The following is a 24762-nucleotide window of genomic DNA, read 5'->3' as shown; positions in this document are numbered from 1 at the left end:
ATGCTGTGACTGGTTTGGATTGATTCTGCATCACAGTGGAAACAACAGCTTGATAGTAATTTTGTAGGGTAAATATTGTTGAAAAGTTCTAAAAATAATGTATTCAGATGAACTTTCTGAGATGTAATATAGCTTTACACTGAAATCGGGACAAGGAGGAGATAAAGGACCAAGCAGTAGAGATCACTTGTCAAATTGCTTTAGGTGATATTTGTCTCTGGTTGAACATCTTCATAAGCCCTGGGAAACAGAATTTTCTGCAAAAGTATCACTTGATTTTTTACCTTATCTCCTCTTCATCCTTTCTTCTACCACTTGACATCTTCAAAGAGATAAAACCTAGAACACCAGACGCTTACTCACTGCTCAGTCCTCAGTGCTTCACCCTAGTGCCTTCTTTAGCACTAAGCAAAATACAGCAGCTCTTTACATGAGGGTACTCTGAGCATGAGTTCCTTTTCCTACTAATGTACTCTATGCCAAAGTTGGTCTTTCAATCTTAATCAAATATAAAAACATCTGTCCTTGCCTGGTGTGGGTTTACATACTTCATGATATCAGCACTAGAAGCTGAAGAGAATTTTTTTATCTTTTTTATTGTTTGAGCCCGAGCCAATTGTACATTTCCAGTACTATGGATTAATTTTTATTCTTCCATTTTATTTCATGGCCTTAGGCACCATATTACTACTTGCTTTGAGCATCTTTAGGAAGTCCATTGGCAAACTTTTGTATCTACAGGTGAAATTCTCTCCTAAGAGTCAGTATCATTTGTTAGATCTTCTATTTACGTCAGAACCAATGCATATATTTGAATTAAATCTGGCCTTTTAAAGGATACATTATGTGAGGAGAATTCCCTATGGTTTTTGAATTACAGAATAATCTTATTTGAAATTTCATCTAGCTTGCATGAGCAGAAAAGTTTTATCTAGTTTTCCTTGCAAAAGATTGCCAAGGTTACCCATGGACAGAAACATTATTGATGAGTTTGTTAATAGAGTTTTAATGTTCTATAAAAAGTGATGTAGAAAAAAGTACTGAACAATTGGGTAAGCAAATGAAAAGCTTGATACAAACTATGTCTCATAATTTCTGAACTTCAGAGTACTGAGTACAGTTGTGTTCCAGTTCTAATGAAACCTAGGAGCTTGTACTTCATACATTTTAATTGAAAAAAAGAATGAAACTTAGAAAGTAAAGTTAATTTCACTGAATAATATTGTCAACAAAATATTTTTCATTTTTTAAATCTTTGATTATTCCTACATCTCAAGTATTGTGGAAGAGGGGAGGGAAGTGATACAAGAGCTCTCACTACACAACACAAATTCAAACAAATAATAGCAAGAGGTGAATTTTCAACTGTAATTTGAAAACATTTATACTCAGAAGGGACCTGTATTTCTAAAAAGGCAAATAGAGGGGAAAACATCTAATTTCCCTTAAATATACATTACATGTTTCATGTCATACTGTTGACATGGTCATGGTGTACTGATGAGTGAGTATATGTGTTCCTCTTGGAGAGTAAAGATGCGACTCTTGGTAAACAGCAGTTCAGTGTACTTGACCTTGAGTTACACATTGCTTTTCAAAACAGCTCAAGATTTTATTCACTGCAGCCTTTAGCAACCATAAATAACTTGGGAATCACCATATGCCTTTCACAAGCACTTAGCACTGGCCAAACATAACCAGTGAAAACATACATGAGTCTTAAGCACTGTAATGTGACACAGCAAGAGCATCTCTTCTTTTTGGCTGTGTGAACAGTCAGTTCTTTCATTACAGGTGTTTTAAATAGGAGAACATTAGTTATGTCAACCTAACACCGAATCTATGAAACCTACTGGTATCTATCAAACTAAAAACTGTTTTGCAGTTATCCATGTTGTTTCAATCAAGATCTGTAGCTTTTCGAGCTGATACTTGAATATGATTTTAGATGTAATGGATATTACAGGAATATTTTCATCTTGCAAAGTACTGGTAAATGGAAGCTTTTGTACTCACAAAATCAGAGAAACACTCTCTGGCCTGGTGCTGTCTTCTAGTAGCAAACTTAGAGGACCATTTTTATGAGTTCTTTCATAGTCAGTCTTTTCTTGGTAACTGAAACAGTGTCTGGATTAATAGTGTTGGATTCATCAGCTATCTCCAAATTAATCTTGTCACGTCTATAAATTCTGTGAGTACTATTTAGGCTAATCTTCCATAGATAACATATATTGGAGATGGATATAAATATGTAGCTTGTGATGTATCTACAGTAGTGTCAGAATTTATTTGTGGCATGCACAACATCTGTGTCTTGCTTGCTTTCTATATATGTACAAACACACACACATATTCCTACTAGGGAAGGTTTGTGCAGAACAAAATACATAGAAATGAAAGTGAGTGTATGTAAATGCGAGTTCTATCACAACCATTGGTAACATGCTTCTTTTGTAAGGTTTAATGATCCAAAAGCCAAGTCAGTTCTATTGGATTCTTAAAAATTACTTAGAAGATTATATGTCTGTTTGCTGCATCAATCCAAATTGGACTTAATTGGAAAGTGATATCCTGTGTATGCTGTTTCCTTTTCAAGTACTGCCATTTCATTTGGCATAGGGATTTGCGTAACGTGCAGTCAGTAGTTACTACTTCATCTAAAGTATGACCTGTGATAGTTTCTTGTGGTGTCTGATTTTCAGGAAATGCTGCAGTACCAAGGAGATACCAAATAAATGGGTACAATAAACAACTAGCATTTTGATACGCCTTAATAATTGTTGTTTGTTTGGGTTTTTTATTATTATTTATGAGAATGTAATCCTCAAGTATTTACTGTAAGAAAAACAAGGCAAGGATAGAAAATAAGGCAAGGATATGTGCTGTGACCTGTCAGCTTTGATATAGAAGAAAATCAAGGGTTTAATTGCTCTAAACAAGTAGATTCTTGTTACCATAAGCTATGAAAATATTAATTTTGGTTTTGTATTTTATATTATATATTATTTTGGTTTGGGGTGGGGTTTTCTTTTTCACATATTCTCTTTTTGTGGGAAAGGAATGGATTATGGACTTATGACTTGCAGCATATCTGTATAGTCATCAGACCTCCCCAGGTTTATGGACTGAATAATTGTAGGACGAGAGAGAAAAGCATAATGAAAAATAAAATAAATTGTCCAAGAAATGTGCAAGAGTGCTGGAAATTAATAAATATTGTTGGAGCTTCTGTTCTTGCTAAAAAAAACAAGCACCCCTCAACCCCAGTTTTTATAGCTCTATCACTCATGCTATGCCTGTAGATTAATGCTCTGTGTCTGTATGGATATTTTCTACGGTGTAAAATTATATGTAGACCTGAGCAAACAATGGATTGTTCAGTTTAGTGGCTAAACCAAATGTTTTGGAAGAAGTGCAAGTCAAAAAAGAGCATTTATGACTTTTTCATTAAGTGAAAGTTCTTTCTGGTTAACAGTTTTCTTAAATTAAAATGAAATGTTTTCTTTTGCTTTTGGATATCTTAGCTGTCTTCAAATTTTTCATAGCATATTCAGAAATAAGCTTAGTACTTATAAAAAAAAATTCAGCTCCCTGCAATTCCGCTCATTCCTATTGTGTGACAAATCCACATTTCCGTATTGGATATTTTATTAGTTCCTACCTCTGATATTTTCAAACATGGAAACAGCTCATTATTTTGCTGTGGCTCACTGGTCCATTTTGATGTTGTACCTTCTCAAAGATAACTTCAGAGTAAAGTAAACAGTGAGTAAAGTACAACTGATCTTTTAATTATTATTATTTTAATAATTTTTGCCCACATTTGTTTGGAGTGTATTCAAGAGTGTGTTAAATTTGTTCCTTATAAGTTTCTTGAGCTGTTGTTAGATTAAAAAGGCAAGAAATAAAATTTGCCGTATTTTCTCATGTTTTTTCTGCTTAGAATAGTTTTTCTGCGTGTTTGGATTGTCATGGGATGTTGTGAGTTTGACTGTTTGGGAAAAAAATATATAATATTACATGTTATATATAGTTAACCATCGTCCAATACATGTTATCTTTCTACTTAATAATGATGAAAGTACAGCTGAGGAATACAATTAGCCAAGATGCTATATATTTTTACACACAGTTCCATACAACCAACATATGCAATGAAATAAGACGTAATGAAAATTTCTCATTTTATCTGAAATGTCTGCTTTAAAAATATCTTAAGCTGTTCATTAGGAGACATAATTTTGATTTGTACTGCAGCTCCCTAGAGGGAGGTTCGAATACTGTTTTTGGAAAAATCCTTCTCCAAATTCAGTACTGATAGGCAAACTCAGATTTTGGCAACCCTGTAATTTTGATGACTAAATTAGAAATGGCTAAGATAATATTTTGAATGTCCTCTCTTCTTTGTTCAGAGTGGTTTCTAAGATGGTTTTTTTGTTACATTGCAGCTCAGCCCTCAGAATTGAGAACATATTTTCCAATATGTTCTTTAACACATTTTTCTGATTAAATACGTATTTTCATATGTGGACATTTTATGTGGATTTATGTGGATGTTGTGTACTTGGACCTCAGTAAATCCTTTGACACTGTTTCCCACAGAATTCTCCTGGAGAAACTGGCTGCTCAGGGCTTGGGTGGGTGAACTCTGTGCTGGGTTAAAAGCTGGCTGAATAGATGAGCCCAAAGAGTGATAGTAAATGGAGTTATATCTGGCTGGTAGCCGGTCACAAGTGGTGTCCCCGAGGGCTCAGTACTGGGCCAGTCCTGTTTAATCTCTTTATCAATGATCTGGACGAGGGGATCGAGTGCACCCTCAGCCAGTTTGCAGAGGACACCAAGCTGGGGTGTTGATCTGCTGGGGGGCAGGAGGCTCTGCAGGGGGGTCTGGGCAGGCCGGGCCCATGGCCGAGGCCGGTTGTAGGAGTTTCAACTGCCAGGTCCTGCATGGGGGGCACAACAACCCTAGGCAGTGCTACAGGCTTGGGGAAAATGACTGGAAAGCTGCCTGGTGGGAAAGAACCTGGGGGTGCTGGCTGATGGCCAGCTGCACATGAGCCAGCAGTGTGCCCAGGTGGCCAAGAAATCCAACAGCATCCTGGCTTAAGTGTGGCCAGCAGGACTTGGGAAGTAATCGTCCCCCTGTACTCAGCACTGGTGAGTCTGCATTTCAAATACCAGGTTCAGTTTTTGACCCCTCACTACAAGAGGGACATAGACATGCTGGAGCATGTCCAGATAAGGGCAACAAAGCTGGTGAAGGGTCTAGAAGACAAGTCTTATGAGGAGCCGCTAGGGGATCTGGGGTTGTTTAGCCTGGAGGAGACTCAGGGGGCATCTTACTGCTCTCTACAACTCCCTGACAGGAGGTTGTAGGCAGGTGGGAATCAGTCTCTTCTCCCAGATAACAAGGAACAGGACAAGAGGAGATGGCCTCGAGTTATGCCAGGGGAGGTTTAGTTTGGGTATTAGGAGAAATTTCTTCACTGAAAGGGTGTTCAAGTATTGGAACGGGCTGCCCAGGGAGGCGGTTGAATCACCACCTCTGGAGGTATTTAAAAAACACATAGGTGCAGTGCTTAGGGATGTAGTTTAGTGATGGACTTTGCAGTTCTGGATCAATGGTTGGACTTGATGATCTCAGAGGTCTTTTCCAAACTATATGATTCTATGCTTCTGTGATTTCATATGATATTTAAAGAATGTCTGGTAAAAATGAAACTTCTACATTGCAACTTCTTTGTGAACCTCTCTTTGGTTACTGGGTGTATTGATGCTGAAGTTTTATTTTGTGGTTAAAACCCACTGTATTTCATGTTTTGATGTATTTTTTCTGGTGTAGGAGTTTTGGTCAGAATGAGCACATACTCTGGAAAGTTGATCTTTAATGTCACAATTCTGAACAGGATTTTAGAATATTTGCTTTGACTATGTTATGATAATGCTGGTATGTTGATTCTGAGAGGGATTTTATTTTTATCTCTGCCAAAGGCTGTGGAAGAATCTCCATCATCATAAATGTAACCTCGTATTCCTGAAACTGACATACAAACAAGGTCTTACTCCAAAAGAATAAAATTCACAGACGTCACTTTATGTTTGAAATTTATGACATTCACATCTGTTGAGATACCAGTTTTCATTTTGACTGTGTATGGGTCATGTGTTTTATTTTAGGATAAGCTAAGAAATTAATAATGGTCTTAAATGCTGGTTTCTGATATGCTTGAAGTACTATACAGTAGCTTATTAGAAAAAAGGAACAGCTGCAATTAATGTTATGTGCTAAATATAAATGATAGAATAACACAACATTGTCTTGATTAAAGTTGAAAGGAGGTAAAGGTGAGGAATATGATCAGTCACAAAGCCAAGGATTTTCAAATATCAATCTGCTGTATGGTGATAATGTACCTCTTTCACATGCAGTGAAATAAGACGTGAAAATTATTGTACCCTAATGGCTCTCCCATTAAATAATTTCTGTCATTATTTAAGCCATTAAGTGACTTAAGGAAGTCACTTAGTTTTCCAGTGCCTCATTTCCAGTGCATGGGAGGGAATGGAGATGAGGCAGTCAGACTGTTCTCATAAATGTCCAATGACAAGACGAAAGGCAACAGGCACAAATTAAAAAATAAAACAAAACAAAACCCAAAAAACCCCAAAACCACCAGAAAATTTAATCTGAACAGAATAAAACACTTTTCTTACTGTGAGGGTGGTCAAACACAAGCACAGTTTGTCCAGAGAGGTTGTTGAGGCTCTGTCTGTGGGTATATTCAAAACGCAAACTGGCTGTTTGAGCAGGGGGTTGGACTAGATGATCTTGAGAGTTCTCCTTCAACTATTCTGTGGTTTTCCATAATTTGGGATAAGACATATTAATGTATTTTTGGTAAAATTTTCAATCAAGTTTTATTATATTTTGGGAGAGATGTGAAAACTGCCTTAAACGTCACAAATGTTTCAGTCAGTTTTTTCTCAAGTCCACTTCTCCTCTAAGGGCTCTCTGCCACATCGGTTCTCTCTAAAAAGCAACCATAGCTTTTCCTGTATTTAAGGCATTCATGGCAATGCTGTTGTCTGTGGATTCTCTGACACCTAATCAGATCAAACTGACAGTGTAAAACTGAAAAACAAAAGAACAAGACAGATATAAATTTGAAATCATATTTTATTGAAACTGAGGGATGTATATATTTCAAAACTGAAAATTTATGTCCGGTCTTGCGGGTAACCAACCCTATCACTGAATTGTTTTTGCACTATTCATTCTAAATATTTGAATTACATTTTAATGCTGTGTTTTTGCTCTATTTAATATTACCTTGTGTACACGTTTAAACAAAATAGAAATTTAGTTCTCCTTTCCTATTTTGTTTCAATGAGAATGTAGTTCCTCAGCCTCAGTAGGTACCTTATTTGGGGAGATTAATACCCTGTCATCAATAACTTCCCCTTCTGGAAATATGCGTCTGCACAAAGGTAAATATCAAGGTGTTCTGTCCAGGCTGTGTTTAATGATGTCATATTTTAGTCATGTTTGAAGGAAAAAGTGAAACATAATACAATGAATAGAGTCAAAATACATTCTCCTAAATGTCTTCTCTCCCAACTTGGAGCTCCAGACTGAAAAAAAACCTCAGCTTAAGCAGAGTGCATCTGAAATGTTGCATTGGGGATTACTAGAACTATTTAAATTAGTATTAATTGAAATTATGCACCCAGCATACTGAACTAAAAATTCATTTATGTAAGCTTCTTTATAGTCTGATGGTTCAGAGATGGTTGAATCTCAACACTCTAGTTTTGGCACTTTATGTGCAAGGTACGAAGTTACTCTCATTTTGTGATATGGCTTTCACTGACTTTCAGAGATGATCAAAAACTGCTGTTGTAAAACAGATCCTTTTATTAAATATCATAAGAGCAATTTTGTGCAGTTCACATACTCAGAGCAGAAGTTTCTCTAAACTCTTAAAAAAAAAGTTAAACATTTTATAAAAGCTTTAAAAGTTTGTGGATTGCACAAATGTTGTGTAACAGTGATTTTTCTGTTTAAAATGCTCTTATTTTCCAAATGACATCCTGTAATTATGAGCAGAAAAAAGCCTTTAGCCCATCTACTTTCCAATAGCTCACTGAACCCTTTTTTAGGGAACGTGCTAAACAAATGAAAAAGAGCTTTTTTTGATTTAACTACAATATTGATTTAAATCTCCTGTTTGTTTCAGTTGGAGAGAATCCCAGGGAATGCCCTGCCCTCACTGATTTTGTGTGTGGGAATGAGAAATGCATAGAGTCTCAGTTTGTCTGCGACTATAAACCAGACTGTGAAGACCTATCAGATGAAGCTGACTGCAGTAAGTATCTCTTTGTGTATTACTGTAATCACCAGCTAAAATTATAACTTTAAATTCTGTAGCATAGCTTAGGTAAATTCACAGAGCTGCTCAAAAGATAATTAGAGGCAGGTTGACTGCTCCCCCAACACGGAAGTTCTGGCATTTTCAGATCCTCAGAGACATTTTGCTGCAAAAAATATTTAAGTGTGATTTAGTTGCAAAAGCATAACTTACTCAAACCGAAGTTCAAATATAAGAAACCCAACAAACTAAAACAGCTTAAGAGCTAAAAATATACTTAAGGAATAAAATCAATGGGTTACAATACATATTAACTCTGAGAAGAAATGTAAACCCATTTATTAAGGTGAAAGCATTTTGAGCTGTCGATCTTGAATGAAAAAACCAAGTAAGCAAATTAATGCACAATAACATTTAGACATGATACTGCTATAAAAATTATTTTAAAACAGCCCTGTCTTTTTCAGATTAATCCTTTCTTTGTGATCTGAATTGTGTCACTACTACGTCTTCATTGTTCTTTGTTCTTGTTGGTACTGCAGAGCTATGAAAATATTTTCTTGCTATTACAGAACAGTTGGACAAAATCCAGTCTGCTTTTGGTTTTGCAGTGCAAGTGAATACTGAGACGAAATTTGTCTGTAGGTATTCTTCACTAATACTGTTTGCAACAGAAGGACACAGCTTAATTTTAAAAATCTGGATCAAGTTAACAGGCTTTCCAATTGAGACTTGAAACTCAAAAACAGTAAAACATTGTGCCTTTGTTCCTGCTCCATGTCTTTGTTTATTTACAGTCACTGTCCAGACCCCAGTGGACTTTTGGAGTAGGAAGCTTAAGCAGTCCATATATACAGTTCAGTAATCAGTCTGTCTTAATGCTTAATGTTAAAGCTGAAGGGCCAAATCCTGCCATAATGCAGATATGATCAAAAGTAACCTTGGCAGATAAAGTAAATACATCACATGCATCAGTTCAATGTTCACATTGTGTTGAACTCCAAGTACTCCATTGGAATCAACCAATGCTTAGTGATCCCTTGAAAATCAAAGGCATTTTTTTCTTGCATGGGGTTGCTAAATGCTTTGACTGGACAGGGTTACAAAAATAATGACTTTATTGGGTAATGTAAATTATATTGGTTTACCCAGACAACAGACTTACAACCTGGAATACATGTGAAGATGTCACTATAGGAGATTTAACTTGGAATTTCTCCCTCTTTATTGTTTTCATAAAAGTAAATAACAGTTCTGAAGTACATATGCTGAAGGTGGTGTCTCTATTTCTGGTTTCTACCTCCTGCAGGGCCTTTGCATCCCAGTGAATTTTGTGAGTCATATTCAGGGAAATGAATCTATGTTGACTGGTAACTTTAAAAAACAAGATTCTTTTCAAGTAGATTCCAAGAAAAGATAGATTATAAACAGACAGTCTGTACTTACTGTATATAATACTTGTATTTTTTCAGGAGTTAGACACAGTGCAGCAAAATACTCTGCAAACTCGTCCTTTTATCATTTTATAGACCTGTGTTGTGACCCAACAGACTTCCCGCCTGCTACTCAGTGGGGATTCTGCTCTACCGGTTGTGGGCCCAGGTGGCACAAACAAACACTGGGACTCACTGTGTGATTAATAAGATTAGTTTAATAAACACCATACCTCAATACCCACAAGCAAACCACATTCTCTATTAATATAATGGAGGCAGTAATCATATGTTGATCACCCTTGATAGATTTATAACAAATAACACAGGGAAAGGTAAAGAAATAGACTACAGAGTTGATCAACACGTTATAGTAAGCTACACGTGGAAGAAAGTAAATAGACATCCGACCTGTTCAGAGGGGAAGCGCAGCGTGATGATGATAGGGTATCTCAGGCCAGTGGAGAGGGAGCTCCACAGCACCCTTTCTGAGTCAAGATTTCATACCCTTGCAGTCACAGTCATGTAGGCTTTTCATATGGAGAACTTCGATAAGCAAGCCTTTTTATCAGTTTAGACACAGCACAAAGGTGTTACAACACTGGATGGTGCGCTCCACATTATCCCATAGATAGTTTTTGTCTTTGGGCTTTGTTTCCTTTGAGAGGGAGGGTGCAAGTGGGGCAGTGTTATCACATCTGCAAGGTAGGGATCCAGGGCCTCAGAAAGGAGCAACTACCCAGCCTACGCCCTGTTCTGCTTCTCTCTTATGGCTTCAGTGGCTGTTCCCCTTCTTGAGCACACTTTGTCGTTTTTTCCAAATCTGAACCTCACAACAGACACACAGTAAGTCCGAATTGCTGTCCATCATAAACTGCTCTGTAAAAATATTCAGAAAACTATAGAGGCACTTGATTTATTCTGTATATATTGTTACAGGATATAGTAACTTCATTGCAGGGGAGAATGTCCTGTGTTGTCTGGAAGGACTGTAATACCATCAACTCTTTTTTTCTTACTTAAGACAGTAGATGGAAACATTTCAGTACATCACAGTAAAGCAACACAGTCTCTGCCATACTGCAGAAAAACTTTTCCAAGGGAAGAAAAAAAAAAAAGCTGATATTCACTTAAAATAAATAGAGTGAAATATCCTTTTATTGTAGATGGAATGGCTGTAGTTACATCAAAATGTTTTCATCAGTCATTAGTCTTGCTGTTGCTGCAGAACTGACAAAATAGCAAGTTAACAATAGATGAGAGATACTGTAATCTGGCATACAGAATACCCAGATAAACCTCAGGGATAATATTTTCCTATCAGCTATATCTTAGTTCTGACAAATGAGGCCTTACATTTGGATAAACACACCTTCTCCCTGAGTGTATGCCTTATAGATGGGATTAAACAACATTAATGGGCACATAATACCTTCCAGATATGAAAACCTCATTTTTTAATGAAAAGGCAATAGGAGCTGCTTAGTCAGAAAAGAGAGCAGAACAGGTACAGAGAAAGCCCTTCACAGTCTAACCGGCTGTATCACAAGTGGCTATGACGACATTTGTCTGCAATTTTCTCCTTTTCTCTGAGCTCAGGGTCTGCGCTTATTTCACATTCTACTATAGTTTTATACCAGTGTAACTCTAAAGAAGTAAATGGACCATAGTCTACTCAGTAGCAATTCCTCTGTGCAAGATTTTCAACAGAATCTGGATGAAATTAATCGTACACATGTAGGCTGGTGGACTTTTTTTTTTTTTTTTCTTTAAACAAACTCACGGAAATTACTTACTCTGTGCTTCATTCAGTCCAGTCAGGCAATCTTGCAAAATTTTCATTCTCTCAGTAACCTCCTGGAAGTACTGAGGTGAAAAAAGCACACATGAAAGCAGTTTCAAGTTTCATGAATTGCAGCTAATTATACAACCAGATTTGATCAATAGGAAACCTTGATGAACCAACTAGAGGAATGCTTGAATTGTTGAAATAAAGGCAATTTTTCAGAAAAATGAAACAATCCTCTCCTGATGGCTTCCAAATTAGCTCTGTTTACACATAAAGTAAAAAGTAGCCAGCAGGTACAGATATGCCAGGTGACTCCATCAGCGCTGTAAATACTGTTCATAAATATTTATTAATAATTGCCTTCTGAATGCACACTTAAAATATTTCAGTAAAATTCCTGAAGTCAGGTAATCTATTATGAATAGTATAAATTCCAAATGCATTTGGACTTTGTTCTTGTTAAATCTGTACAAGAAAATTGTACTTGTTTTGGTTAATGGGTTCCCTTCTTTGCCCTACCTGCATGTGAGGGTGTTTGGTGTTAGAGTTCATTAGGCTTCATTAGGCTTACATGATGCTTGTGATGCAGTGTCAATCTGGATGCTCAGTGCATTTGTGTATTCCTTTCATGATTCCCAAAGGCCGTGCTGTGAATAGCACTAACACAAGCACAGAACAGTTGAGGTGGGAAGGTGTCTCTGGTTGAAACAGGGTCCACTGCAATAGGTTGCCCAGGGCTGTGCCAGTCAGATTTTGAATATCCCCAAGAATGGAGACTCCACAACTTCTCTGGACAACCTGTGACAATGTTTGACCAGCCTGACAGTAAAAAAAGTTTTTTCTTAACATTAAAAAGTGCTGCCTGTATTTGTGCCCGTTGCCTCTTGTCCTGACACGGGGTACCACTAAGAAGAATCTGGCTTTGTCTTCTTTACACCCTCCCAGCAAGTATTTATACACACTGATAAAAGCCCACTGAGCATTCTCTTCTCTAGGCTGAACAGCCCCAGCTGTCTCAGTCTCTCCTTATGAGAAACATTTCAGTCCCTTGCAATATGGTAAGAGTACAGTACATTATGGAACAGTACAGATCCTTCTGCTGGCATTCAGGGGATGCAGGTTATTCACTGGATCAAAATTATTCTCCTTTTAAGATATTTGTCCTATATATTTAACTAAGGTGACACGCATTTGCAGAAAAGCAAGTCCGCAGGGTTACAGTATGTGTTCAGATCTTGGTCATACGAAACAGGTTTATGATAATGATGCTATTTTTACAAAGAATGGTGTCAGTTGTTCTTGTAGCTTCAAAGTATAAAATAGGAAAAAACCAAACCAGATTACTAAAAGGTAATTAAATCTATTATTTTTATGTGTCGTCTATACCTAGATAATGATTCATAAATAGCCGTATTTTTAATATTGCAGAATACACATAGGTCAAAAAAACACATTCTGAATCCTCAAATCCATTTGATGTTCTGAAATCGTCACAGTCAGACCTGTTTCTAAAATGCATGACTGACTGTAATGTTTAATAGTTTGGAACATTTTCCCAGAGTTTTCTCATAAGGGTGCTCCTTGTTTCACTCAGCAATTGTGTAGCTGCCTCTACTAAGGGAAAAATCTTTAGAAGCCAGAGAGTTTGTGATGCTAATCATTGCACCTCTACCACAGCATTTTTGTACATTTTTTTTTTTATTGATTAATTTTCCAAAGTCATCTGAAACATCAGAGGCAGATCTGGAAATGGGAAGTTTAACAAGTTCTCCCCAGTTCAGTCATTGTCCTAATCACTAGAACTTGTCTTGCATCATAAAACTGCCTTCATGCATAACACTCACAAGGATGAACCAACATATGTTCATGAAAAACACCACTGTGGAAGTAGAGTCCAGTTTTGCTACCCAATTGGCTGGGAATCATCCTGTCCATTTACCTTGAACAACAAATAAAACTGGTGAAGTCATCAGTTTGTCTTCAAGACTTACATAGGCATATATTTGTAATAATGTTTAAGGCTGTTTATACCACCTTGGGAAGTGAAGGGTGAATTCTTTCTTCTCGCGCTAACTACCACATATCATTTATGTCAGTATGTGGAACACAGGGAATCAGCACCAACCAAAAAATCCTTTTCATTACCATGTGCAGTTATGTTCATTATACCCTTTTACATATAAGAGTTGGCATGATCATTTACTTCTTGCTATATTTTCAGGTTCCTACACAAGTATCCCTGGAAGCTGTAACTTTGAAACACAACATCAAGAATGGACCACCGTATGTGGATTAACACAAGACCCTAGTGATGATTTTGACTGGAATATTAGCAACAGTGCTGTCATGGGGCAAACAGGTCCTGATACTGACCATACACCAGGTACGGGTGTTATGTTCTACATAATTTTGGCGGAAACAAAATATTTAGTGAATTTAAAACAAAATCCCATAGATTAGTGCTAAAATAACAGGAAATCTCAACATGACCAGCTGAAATTCTTGTATATGCAGATGAATTATAGTGAGATATTAGCACAGCTCACAAAGCAGTACCAATAAGCCTTTAAAATTTCACTTTTATATTGGAATTACAATAGAGGATATGTATCACAAAAAAGCCATGTTAAAAATACATAAAATGTCTTAACATATTGAGTCTTGTTATTTATACTACCTGGTAACTTCTAGTTCTGTCTGAACACAAAACCAAATGGCCTGGCATAGTGGCCTATTACCAATCTTTTTAATCATTGCTTCAGCAGCACTGTAATTTTATAGATTGCTCCTTTCAGAGTGGTCCTGATTATATCATTCTTTATACTCCACTTCAGCTTGATGCATTTGTTTTGTAATTTCCTAGACAATGAGCTGCTAAATATAATGTGAAGATACTAATTATTCATCACATCTGGGACACAACAGACCCCTTTCCAAAACAGTACAACATGCCTGTACAAATGCAGTAACTGTCTCCAAGTCTGCAATGATGTTATTCATTAAGAGTCTATTTGAAAACTTTTAAAGAACTGAGGATATGAAAATGTTAATACAATAAAAGAGGATGTATTTGGCAGTAATCATGGGTTGATACGGTATTCCATCAGGTCTTGCTCAGAAATGCTGTGACAGTGAATCCATGCACTGCTGAATGGCTAAAAACCCTTGGATAAACAAAGTTGCAAATAATAGTCCGGCCATCCATTTCTCTCAGACCACCTGAGCACAAAGTATAGTGCTTATATTAAGCAGCACCTTGACTGTACCCATTTGCTGACTTTGAATGCTGTAGTCAACCTCTGGAAAACCATGTTGCATACTAGGCATTTTTATAGGCAGCTCCATGAAAGTATCAGCTTTGTGTTTCCAACGTCACCTTGCACCTGGACAAAACAGCACTAGGACATTTTGCTAACCTGTAGCTAACTCATGTTTTTTCTGAGAAAGCAGCTTAATCTGTGTTTTCTTTCCCTCTCCCAATCACCATCTCTGTATGTTTCTCACCAATCACTAGAATTTTTTTCATTCCTATTAGAAGTCACTGAATTAAAATGAAATCTCTGTATGAAACATGCGTCATGCCCTAATACTTGTGATTTCCGTAAATGTAACTGTAGTATGAATAGAAAACATTGGACTGATAATTTTAGAAGATGATTATCTGACTAATAAGGATGAAGAAAAAGCGGAGAAATTCAATGTGTCTTTTGCCTCAATCTTTAATAATACTGGTAGACTTAGGTATGCCCGGTCCCCTGAGCTGGAGGACCACAAGTGTGGAAACAGTGGCCTTCCATTTGTGGACACTGAAATTGTAAGGGACCAGCTGTATCACCTGAATATTCACAACTCCATGGGAACTGATGGGATTCATCCCAGAGTACTGAAGGAGCCAGCAGATAGTATGGCAGGACCCCTCTCAATCATCTACCAAAGCTCTTGGGAGCCTGGGGAGGTCCCTGCTGACTGGAAGCTAGCCCATGTTATTCCCACATACAAAAATGGTGTGAGGGAAGACCCAGGGGACTACAGACCTGTTAGTTTAACCTCTGTTCATAGAAAAATTGTGGAGAAGATAAACTGCGTACTATTGAAAGGCATTTAAAGAATATACAGTTATCAGGCACATTCAACATAGATTCACAGAGGGAAAGCCCTGTTTAACTAATTTGGTATCCTTCTACTATAAGGTCACCCACCTAGTGGATGAAGGGAAGGTTGGGGATGTAGTTTTTCTGGATTTTAGTAAGGCTTTTGTTACTGTCTATCATAGCATCCTTCAGGACAATTGTCCAACTGTGGAATGAGGCTGCTTCACAGTGTGCTGGTTAAACTGTCTGAAGGGCAGAATGGAAAGGGTTGTGGTGAACAGGGCTACATGTGGCTGGCAACTGGTCACCAGAGGTGTTCCTTCAAGTTTTGAATTCTAAGGCCAGTTCTGTTTAATATATTTATTAATAATCTCAATGCCAGGGTGGGATGCACCATTAGCAAGTTTGATGATGATACCAAACTAGGAGGTGCTATTGACTCTCTTGAGGGACAGAAGGCCTTGCAGAAGAATCCAGATAGATTGGAGCATTGGGCTATGATTAATGGGATGAAACTGAACAAGTCAAAATGCCAGATACTGCACCTAAGACAGAGTAATTCCAGACACAACTATAAATTGGGAGAGGAGCGGCTAGAGATTAGCCCTGCAGAAAGGGATCTAGGAGTGCTGGTTGTCAGCAGGCTTAAAAGGAATCAGCAGTGGGCCCTGCAAGCCAAGGGGGCAAGCCACATCCTGGGGTGCACCAAACACAGTATAACCATCTGGTCAAGAGATGATTATCCAGCTGTATTCAGTGTTGATGCAGCCTCACCTGGAGCACTGTGTGCAGTTCTGGGACAGCAACAAAGCTGGTGAAGGGGCTGGAAGGAATGGTTTACGAGGAGCAGCTAAGGATGGTGGGTTTGCCTATTTTGGAGAAAAGGAGGCTGAGGGGCAACCTCATTGCTCTCTACAGCTTCCTGAAGAAGGGGAGAGGGAAGTGCTGAACTCTTCTCCCTGGGATCCAGTGATAGGATACATGGGAATGGTTCAAAGCTGCACCAGGAGAGGTTTAGACTGGGACATTAGGAAGCATTTCTTTACCGAGAGGGGGGTCAAACACTGCAACAGGCTTCCTAGAGTGGGAGTTGATGCCCCAAGCCTGTCAGTGTTTAAGAGGCATTTGGGCACTACCAATAATACCATGCTTTAACTTGGCCAGCCCTAAAGTAGTGAGGCAGTTTGACTAGATGACTTTTGTAGGTCCCTTCCAACTGAAACAGTCTGTTCTGTTCTATTCTATTCTAGTAACAAATTCCTGCTGTACAATGAGTATGACTTTAAAAGTCGAATTGTCTGAAAATGTAACTGACTAAAATAGTACTCTTCCATTTGTCAACATTTTGAATAATCTGCTTTTCCTGGAGTGTGGTACCATCCTAATGAATTCTAGAAAAACATGCAATCATACATAGGTCCTTAAAGAATGGCTAAGGAGCAGTGTGTGTGGATGTGCGTGAAACATTTAAGGGTCATACCTGAGATCTTGGTTTAATTTACCTAACTGACATTGGCTTGGCAGAAATTTTAATATAGAAGTGTTTCCCTAGATATCCCCTACAAGATGTTGCTGATAGACTACCCAGAATGCCTGTTGATTGTTAGAAGTATTAAATGTTTTGATAAGCAATTACAGTTGTGTTATGTAGACAGCAAACTATAGTTATATAGTGTATAATATAAATATAAAATCATATAATATATTCTATAGATTATACAATATAATAAATAGGGATGGAATATTAATGTACCAGTTGGAATCATAAAAGTGCCATTCTCTAGTTAAGAAATACTTAGCTTTCCTTTCCAGAAGCTTCAATGGTTAGAAACCCTATTTTAATCTCCATCTAACCAGCAAAGAATGGTTAGTATTCAATGTAGAAGTATCACAAGCTCAACTGGTTTTCTCTTGGATTTGTATGCAACATGATCTCCAGGCCTTGACCCTTTTTTGGTGCTTTAGATTCCCAAAGTCAAGAGAGATATCTTTTGAGTGGCTGTAACCGTTTCTGCCCTACTCATTTATCCTCCTTTTCAGTTAGAGAATTCTGCACGTGCTGCAGGAACTGCTCACCTGATCATAAGGGAACCGCTTACATGCCACAGATCCGAGTTTTTTATTTTAGAGAAAGCAAACATCCATATAAGTTTGTGTGGCTTTCCACATTTTCCACATTTGTGAATGTGGAAGTTCATTCCTTGTGGAAAGGGACAAAACAGACAGGTAGAAACTACTGCAGCTGTCCCAGGCAAGCTGTTCCTTGCAGATCAGGACTCTGACTTGCTTTATTGCTGTTCCTTTGACACAGTGTCATGACAAAGCAACCAGTAGCCCTTGGCTTACTTCAAGGAGATTTTGTATGTGTTTCTATTTCACTTTCTCTCATTTAATTGGTTCTTCTTTGGTTCTGTGAATTGCCCAGCAATTTTAAGAAAAACAAAGTTAATGAAAAGCAAAGTAAAAGGAAAACAAAATTAGAGCAAATTTGTCTACAAAATTACTCAGATTTTTAATTTACTTTTAAATTAACTGGTCAAGAAATACATTAGCTATAGAAAAATCACTTGTTAGAATTGTCAACAGCCTAGGTACTGATGACCTGTAATAGCTAGAAGTATCTGTCAGCCCATTCCTGACCCAAATCCAGTTCCTTCTTGTTCCAAACTCATTTCCTCTAGTTACTAAGTATATAAATACAGTGTACAGAGCAGTCATGCCATTATAGCAATATAACAAAGCCTGTGCTATTATACTAACTTTGTATTAATCATATTTGCACAACTTTGTTTGCAGGAATCTCATATTGGTTTAAATGTGACTTATATTGCTTCATGTAACACAACTTAAATTGACATTACAGATTTCAGATGGATAGAAATGGTCATTTGAAAAAAATTTACAGCAGTTTAACAGAATTAAATTACTGAATTGGTACAGTCTTATATCTATCTCAGAGAAGATAAGCCCTGTGATTTGAAAACAGACTTTTACTGATAAATAACAACTATGTTACACCTGTTTAGCATTCTGCAATTTGATCAGTGTGTAGCTTATGCAGGTCTCAAATTTAAAAATATTCATTTCCATATGTTTCCTTCTTAAATCTTTCTTTCTTGCTTGCTCAAAAATAGGACAATTTCAAATTTTTGCCACTGCATCCATGAGCTTTTTAAGTATTCAGAAGATGTAGCTGATAAAGTGCAGAACATTTCAACCTCGAAAACTTCAGGCAAATGCAAAACCAAGCTTGTTTAAGTTTTGCTATATAACATACATCATTCTGCCATACATCTTACACCATGTACCAAGGAGCCAGGTACCTTGGTTTTGACCAGTTTGCTGGTCAGGATGTAACTATATGGGACCATTCTATTTATGAAGAATATAGTATATCCATGTCATTGTACTCTTTCAAATATTTTTTTCCGTCCTGAGAAAATGTACATTTCTTGAAAAAGCTTGAGGCACAACATGATACCCAGATAACCCTACCTTAAACCATCATCTCAGATAAGATTGCTTCAAAGACAGCAAGAGAAATGAAGAACATTTCCTTGATAGCCACTACAATTTACAAGTAGTCCAAACTATGGATTTGCTTTGACTGAGATCCATACTAAATCATTCTCACTCTGAACAAATGATGATTTGCAGGTCTGTAAGAATGGTGTGTTGGATTGCAGTTTGGAAGCTCATTACATAGCTTTACTTTATGAGTGAAAGGCCTGAAACTGCAATCAATTTTGGGTAGAAATAACTGCATCTCACTTCAGATGGGTGATAATTTTTGATATTTTCACCCAGTCCAAGTGGGTCTCACTCCTGAGGTAACTCAGCAATGAGCAGCTTTCTAGTTTTGCTTTCTTAAAATCTGTATTTGCCACCTTACTAATAAGAAGAAGTAGCTTGTATCTCATACTGATCTTACAGTTGAAGAAACCCCTTATTTTTGTTGTAACAGAAAATTTTTGTACTGATGGAAAAGTTGTAGAAGGAAATCTTTTGCCTTCTAGGGCTCATAATGAAGCTGCTAGCTTGGGGGGCTTTCATCATTCCGTAAGAAAATTTAGTGTTCATGATTTAGCATATGGTATTTATACTATTTTAATAATTTGTCAATATAGGGAAAAGGTGAATTTTAGAAATTAAGTTGGGTCCATCACTATCCAGTTTGTTTTACAAATATTTCTTTCCTTTCCAGAACAGCAGTTAGTTCATTGAACATTTCTTCTGTGCATCTGCCTCAAGGCCGTCACAATTGCTACTCTCTTGACAGTTACATCCCACACAGATGTATAAATCATATACCTTGTTCTTCACAAACCTATATTCTTGAATTATTTTACTTTAATGCAGAATGAGACTTGAGAAACTTTAAATTGCAAAGCATATGAAACCATAGTCCCATATTCAACTGCAGAATACATGAACTCGTATCTGAGGAGTGGGTATACAGAGTGGGTAGGAAGGCACCAAGTTTGTAAGGATTTGCAAATCTTTTGCCATAAGGAAGAGAACATGGTATATTGCAGATGCACGATTTACACAAGTTCATCCACAACAATTCAAAATCTCCTTCCATAGGTATAGCCATCTTCTTTATGAAACGTTCATTAATATTTCTTAATAAAACAAAGCAAAAAATTGTCATATTTGGCAGGGAATCAATATTTTCAGATATATCAGTTGTTAATCAGCTGTTTACAAAGAGGCTTAGAAAAGTTCACTTGAGGCTGGCTGGACTACTATTATGATTCTGATAACGTTTTCTATGTCTTCTGTCCTTTAAAAGAAAAGTTAGGATACATTCCTTAGAGTAAAAATTCTGGACTTTTTTCTCCTGAGAAGACTAGGTATGACCTTCAACTGAATAAAACCAAACTTTTCTCTTATCTGAATAATTGAGCTGTTTTAAAAAGTTTGAGATAAAGTTTTGAGAGAACTTACTTTAAAAGTTCTTACTGAAATAATGCTTAGTAAGCAGCCTTACTAATTCTATTTTTGAGTACCTTACCAATGTGTTCCATGATTTAATACATTCATAAAAGTAAACTCCAGCTAGGACTGATAGGCTGACTTTCTGAATTCTATTAGAGCTACGTGGTTTGGGACAGTAATGTTTGGAGTTCCTATGCAGAAGCTCCTACTCGTTGACTTCTGCTGGAGTTGAAGGTGTAGTATAGTGGAGAGGTACCAGAGTTTAGGAGATACTGTTTTGCCCATTTTACAGACAGGGACTGAAGGTACGTTTGCACATATGCAGTTTATCTAGTTTATATTTGTATTTCATGTTACCCTTGAGATCAGCTTCCACAGATGACCCAAAGGTCTGGGATGTGTGCCCTCTGCTGAGGCTCACCAAGCCATGATTCTACATTAACTCTGAAATACAGGTAGCTCACTCACACCTCTCATGAGCTGGAATGCCCCTTCTGCAAGACTAATGCAAGGATGCTTACTTATCAGGAGGGCTGTCTTTCTGCATTTCAGAGTACAGACTGTCTGTATGGCCATGACTGGAGCATATCCCACCACCTGAGAACCATCTGAAGGGGACAGCTTGATCGTAGTGCCCACTATGACCCTTAGCTTACATAAAAATATTATCTCTAGCATCCTGTTTTGGCAGCAAAGCTGTTTGGTCAGTAAAACTACATTAAAAACTTCACCAAGCTGCCCAGAGCTGCTCTCTGTGAGCTTAAAGCTTCAGCAGCCACTTGCAGTGGCAGTTGCCAGATGACATGGGTGAAGATGACTTGTGCATTTCATCCATTGATGTTTATTGTAATGTTGTTGCAACTACCCTCTACTTGACCTTCACCAAATAGTAGCATGTGTCCAGCCAGCTGCACCCCTCTTAAGCAGATCTTAATGACACCCTCAGCCTTCCAGGAGTAAAAAAACCAAGCCACAGTTACAAAAGTGAAGGTCATTTGGACAGGAATGAACTTACCTTAGATAAAATATACTACCTGGATCTTGACATACCTTCCTAGCCCCTCTCAATCCCAGTCTAGCTTGATGAAAGTGTTAGTCACTCTGAAGCCTTCTCCTTGTAAAAGACTGCAAAGTTAAGCTAAAGCTTTGGTTTTGAGCCTGATTATGGTTTTGAGGTAGAAGGTGGCGGGGAGGGGTGTCGTTCGTTTGGGTTTGGTTCCCACCCCACCTCTCCCCCAGAGCAACCCCTCTGAGACAGTTAACCATTCTACAGCTATTCTGGCTGCAGCTAAGGTATCAGTTCCATACTATATTAGAAAGAGAACAGTGTGCTTTACCTGCTATCATAGCACACTGTAAGTGAAGTTACAGGGACACCAAATCTGGAAAGATGAGAGAACCCCATTCCCAATGAAAACTGGAGAAAGCACTAGAACACAAAGACAGAAATTTGATCTGGTTATAATGAAGGGGAGTTCAGTCTTTTATATGAGGATCAGGAATTGAGCCATGGGGTTGGATCTTTCTTTGCAGTTATTCAGCTACTCAAAGATAACTACTAACTGAGCTCTGATCTTCAGGTGTTACTTCTTTTGCAGCAAGTTGGAAAAAGTTGTCTGCTAAGGTCTCCAGTGTATAGCTGCTCAGGACAGCCCCAACAGGTGCCCTCCTCTTTGTGAAAAATCTGTTCTCTTCATCACGGAAGATTTTGTCATACTCTTCTCTCCATGCAAAACCAAACCTTACTTTTACCACAGCAGATGGAATGAAAGCGATGACAAAGAAGGGGCTACTGGTAGCAGCTAGTTAATTAAAAAAAATAAACAAGTCAGCAGCATGATTTGCCTATTCAACCTCTTGCTTTTGCTGGTATGTGTTCTTTTTAGGTGATAGGCCCCTTTTGGGGTGTAAGAGGGTGTCATATTTTTCTGCATGGAGCCAAACAATGAATTCTTTTTTATGCTACCTTGTGGTTTGTCAGCAGCAGCTGAGTGATAGGAAATTTGGATATCTTGGTCCACCAACAAGCCTCAGGGCTTCAATGTGTTACCTACTGCCATGTTGCGTGACGGGGAAATTTCCTGGATAAGAGCTATCAGCAAAGGTGCTCATGACTCCTGCAATGTCAACCTTCAAACAGATCCTTAGAATCTGTGAGTGTTTGTCTTTGCAACACATTGAAAATTTGTTATTCAAATATGAATCAAGTATTTACACAAGGATAAAAACCGCAGAGTGAGCTCTGAGGATGGTCATATTAATGGAAGATCTATGTACAGCTAAGGTAGGGTGTATATACGTGTATTTGGTAAAAGACACCAGCACCTCTGCATATAAAAATGCTTATGCTTTAACTCATAAAGTAGTATTGAAAAACTACAAATTATTTTTATCTTTTTATTAAGGTAAAGGACAACATTTTTTGTATGTAAACTCGTCTGCCCAGAAGGAAGGAAACAGAGCAAGGATAATTACCACCAAACTCTTCCCAGCTAGCCTTGGCATCTGTAGGGTTCGGTTCTGGTTCTGGATGTTTGCTTCTAGGCAAACAGGAGTCTTAAAGGTAAGAGAAAAAGCACTTCTGCTACATCATGACATAGTAATATTTGCTTCAGTAGTACTTGCATTTCTGTGTCTAGAACAGGGGTCCTCAAACTACGACCCACGGGCTGGATACGGCCCCCCAGGGTCCTCAATCCGGCCCCCGGTATTTACAGACACCCCCCGCTCCTCCCCCACCAGGGGTTGGGGGGGGAAACCAAGCAGCCGCAGATGACTGCCTGCCACTGCATCCGTGCACCCGCCCCCTGTTTAAAAAGTTTGAGGACCGCTGGTCTAAAATGAGCAAAACACTCAGAGAAGTGCTCCATCACAACTTCACTGCAGTTACACCTATATACAAAATTTTTGCTGACAAGATCAAGCGACAATCCTGTTTTAGTTTTAATTCTACTTGAAGTCCTGTTGGTACATATGTAAGAGTTAACATTGCATGTTTGACTGCCATCCTTACATGTACTGAACATCAGCATAGTCCTCTGCACAATTCACTCTTTTAACAGAAAATTGAGGCAGTTTCCAATGTTCAGGACAAAAACAAGATGTCATTTAAAATAAATTTTTTAAACATATTACTGTAATCATGTACAGAAGATGTTTGGAAAATAAAGGAAATAAAGCATTTAAACATATTAACAATTATAGTTCAAGTTTCCATCAAAATGTCTTCTTGCTGTTCACCAAGCATACTTAATTGGCACACTTTCAGTTGTTAAGTACCCTAGTAAAATTACAAGCAGCGATGTGAACCCTTGGCAGACAACTGATTTCATGTGGCTCACAATAAATATGCTACATAGTGCCATTTTTAGAGGTCTGAGAAAGACTCCTACCTGTGGTAGTTAGATTTTGAAAAAAACAGGTTATGTAAATTCTACTGCAAGTGACAAAGTAAGATTTGCATATACTATCAAAACTCCCAAACTAAATTAGCCCATGTTAAAAATGAGCAAGAATTTTTTTTTTTTTTGTCTTGCACCTGGAATTAAGTCAGGAAGTTTGGACCACAGTTTTTGTATTTATTCTGTTTGTCTTTGATCTGGTTCTCCACCATAAAGGACAGTCATAGCACAATTTTGTGGGATTATAGTGCAATTCAGGCTGAAAGGGCCTCAAGAGGTCTCTAGTCCAACCTCCTGCTCCAAGCAGGGTCAGCAACAAGATCACACTAGGTGGCTCAGGAATTTACCCAGTCTTGGAAATGTCCATAAGTGGAGACTACTCAACCTCTCTGGGCAACCTCTGCCACTGCTCAACTGTCCAGCATGAAAAGACTTCTTATATCTAGCCAAAGAGTAATGTTACCTTTCATTCCATCCTTTGCCTATCTCTTTCAAAGTAATTTTTCAGGATGGGGTTTGCATCTAAATTTTATCTCTAACGCTGAGTTCATGGATACTTTGTTACTTAGTAACAAAGAAAAAAAGCCTTATTAGGTGAAGTTAGTATAACCAGCAGACACTTCTGCTTTCAAACTGATTTTAAATTAGTTTCTGTACTGGTTTCAGTTGAGATGATAGAGTTAATTTTCTTATTTCTCACAGCTGGTGCAGTGCAGTGGTTTGAATTTGGTGTGAGAA

The 24762-nt window shown here is 37.8% G+C and overlaps 1 protein-coding gene across 1 annotated transcript in view; it reads left to right on the top strand.

The window, feature by feature from the left end:
- Positions 1-24762, top strand: part of MALRD1 (MAM and LDL receptor class A domain containing 1) — a 282559-nt gene that overhangs the window by 180787 nt on the left and 77010 nt on the right. Inside the window, exons 29-31 of the mRNA XM_027800878.2 lie at positions 8238-8366; positions 13813-13974; positions 23029-23186. Coding sequence (XP_027656679.2) covers positions 8238-8366; positions 13813-13974; positions 23029-23186 — 449 coding nt within the window. The remainder of the gene's footprint in view (positions 1-8237; positions 8367-13812; positions 13975-23028; positions 23187-24762) is intronic.

This window comes from Falco cherrug, chromosome 4, assembly GCF_023634085.1.
Source record: "Falco cherrug isolate bFalChe1 chromosome 4, bFalChe1.pri, whole genome shotgun sequence".
Classification (NCBI taxonomy): Eukaryota; Metazoa; Chordata; class Aves; order Falconiformes; family Falconidae; genus Falco; species Falco cherrug.
Note: the sequence above shows the minus strand (reverse complement) of the source record. Positions and strands in the feature narration are given on the sequence as shown.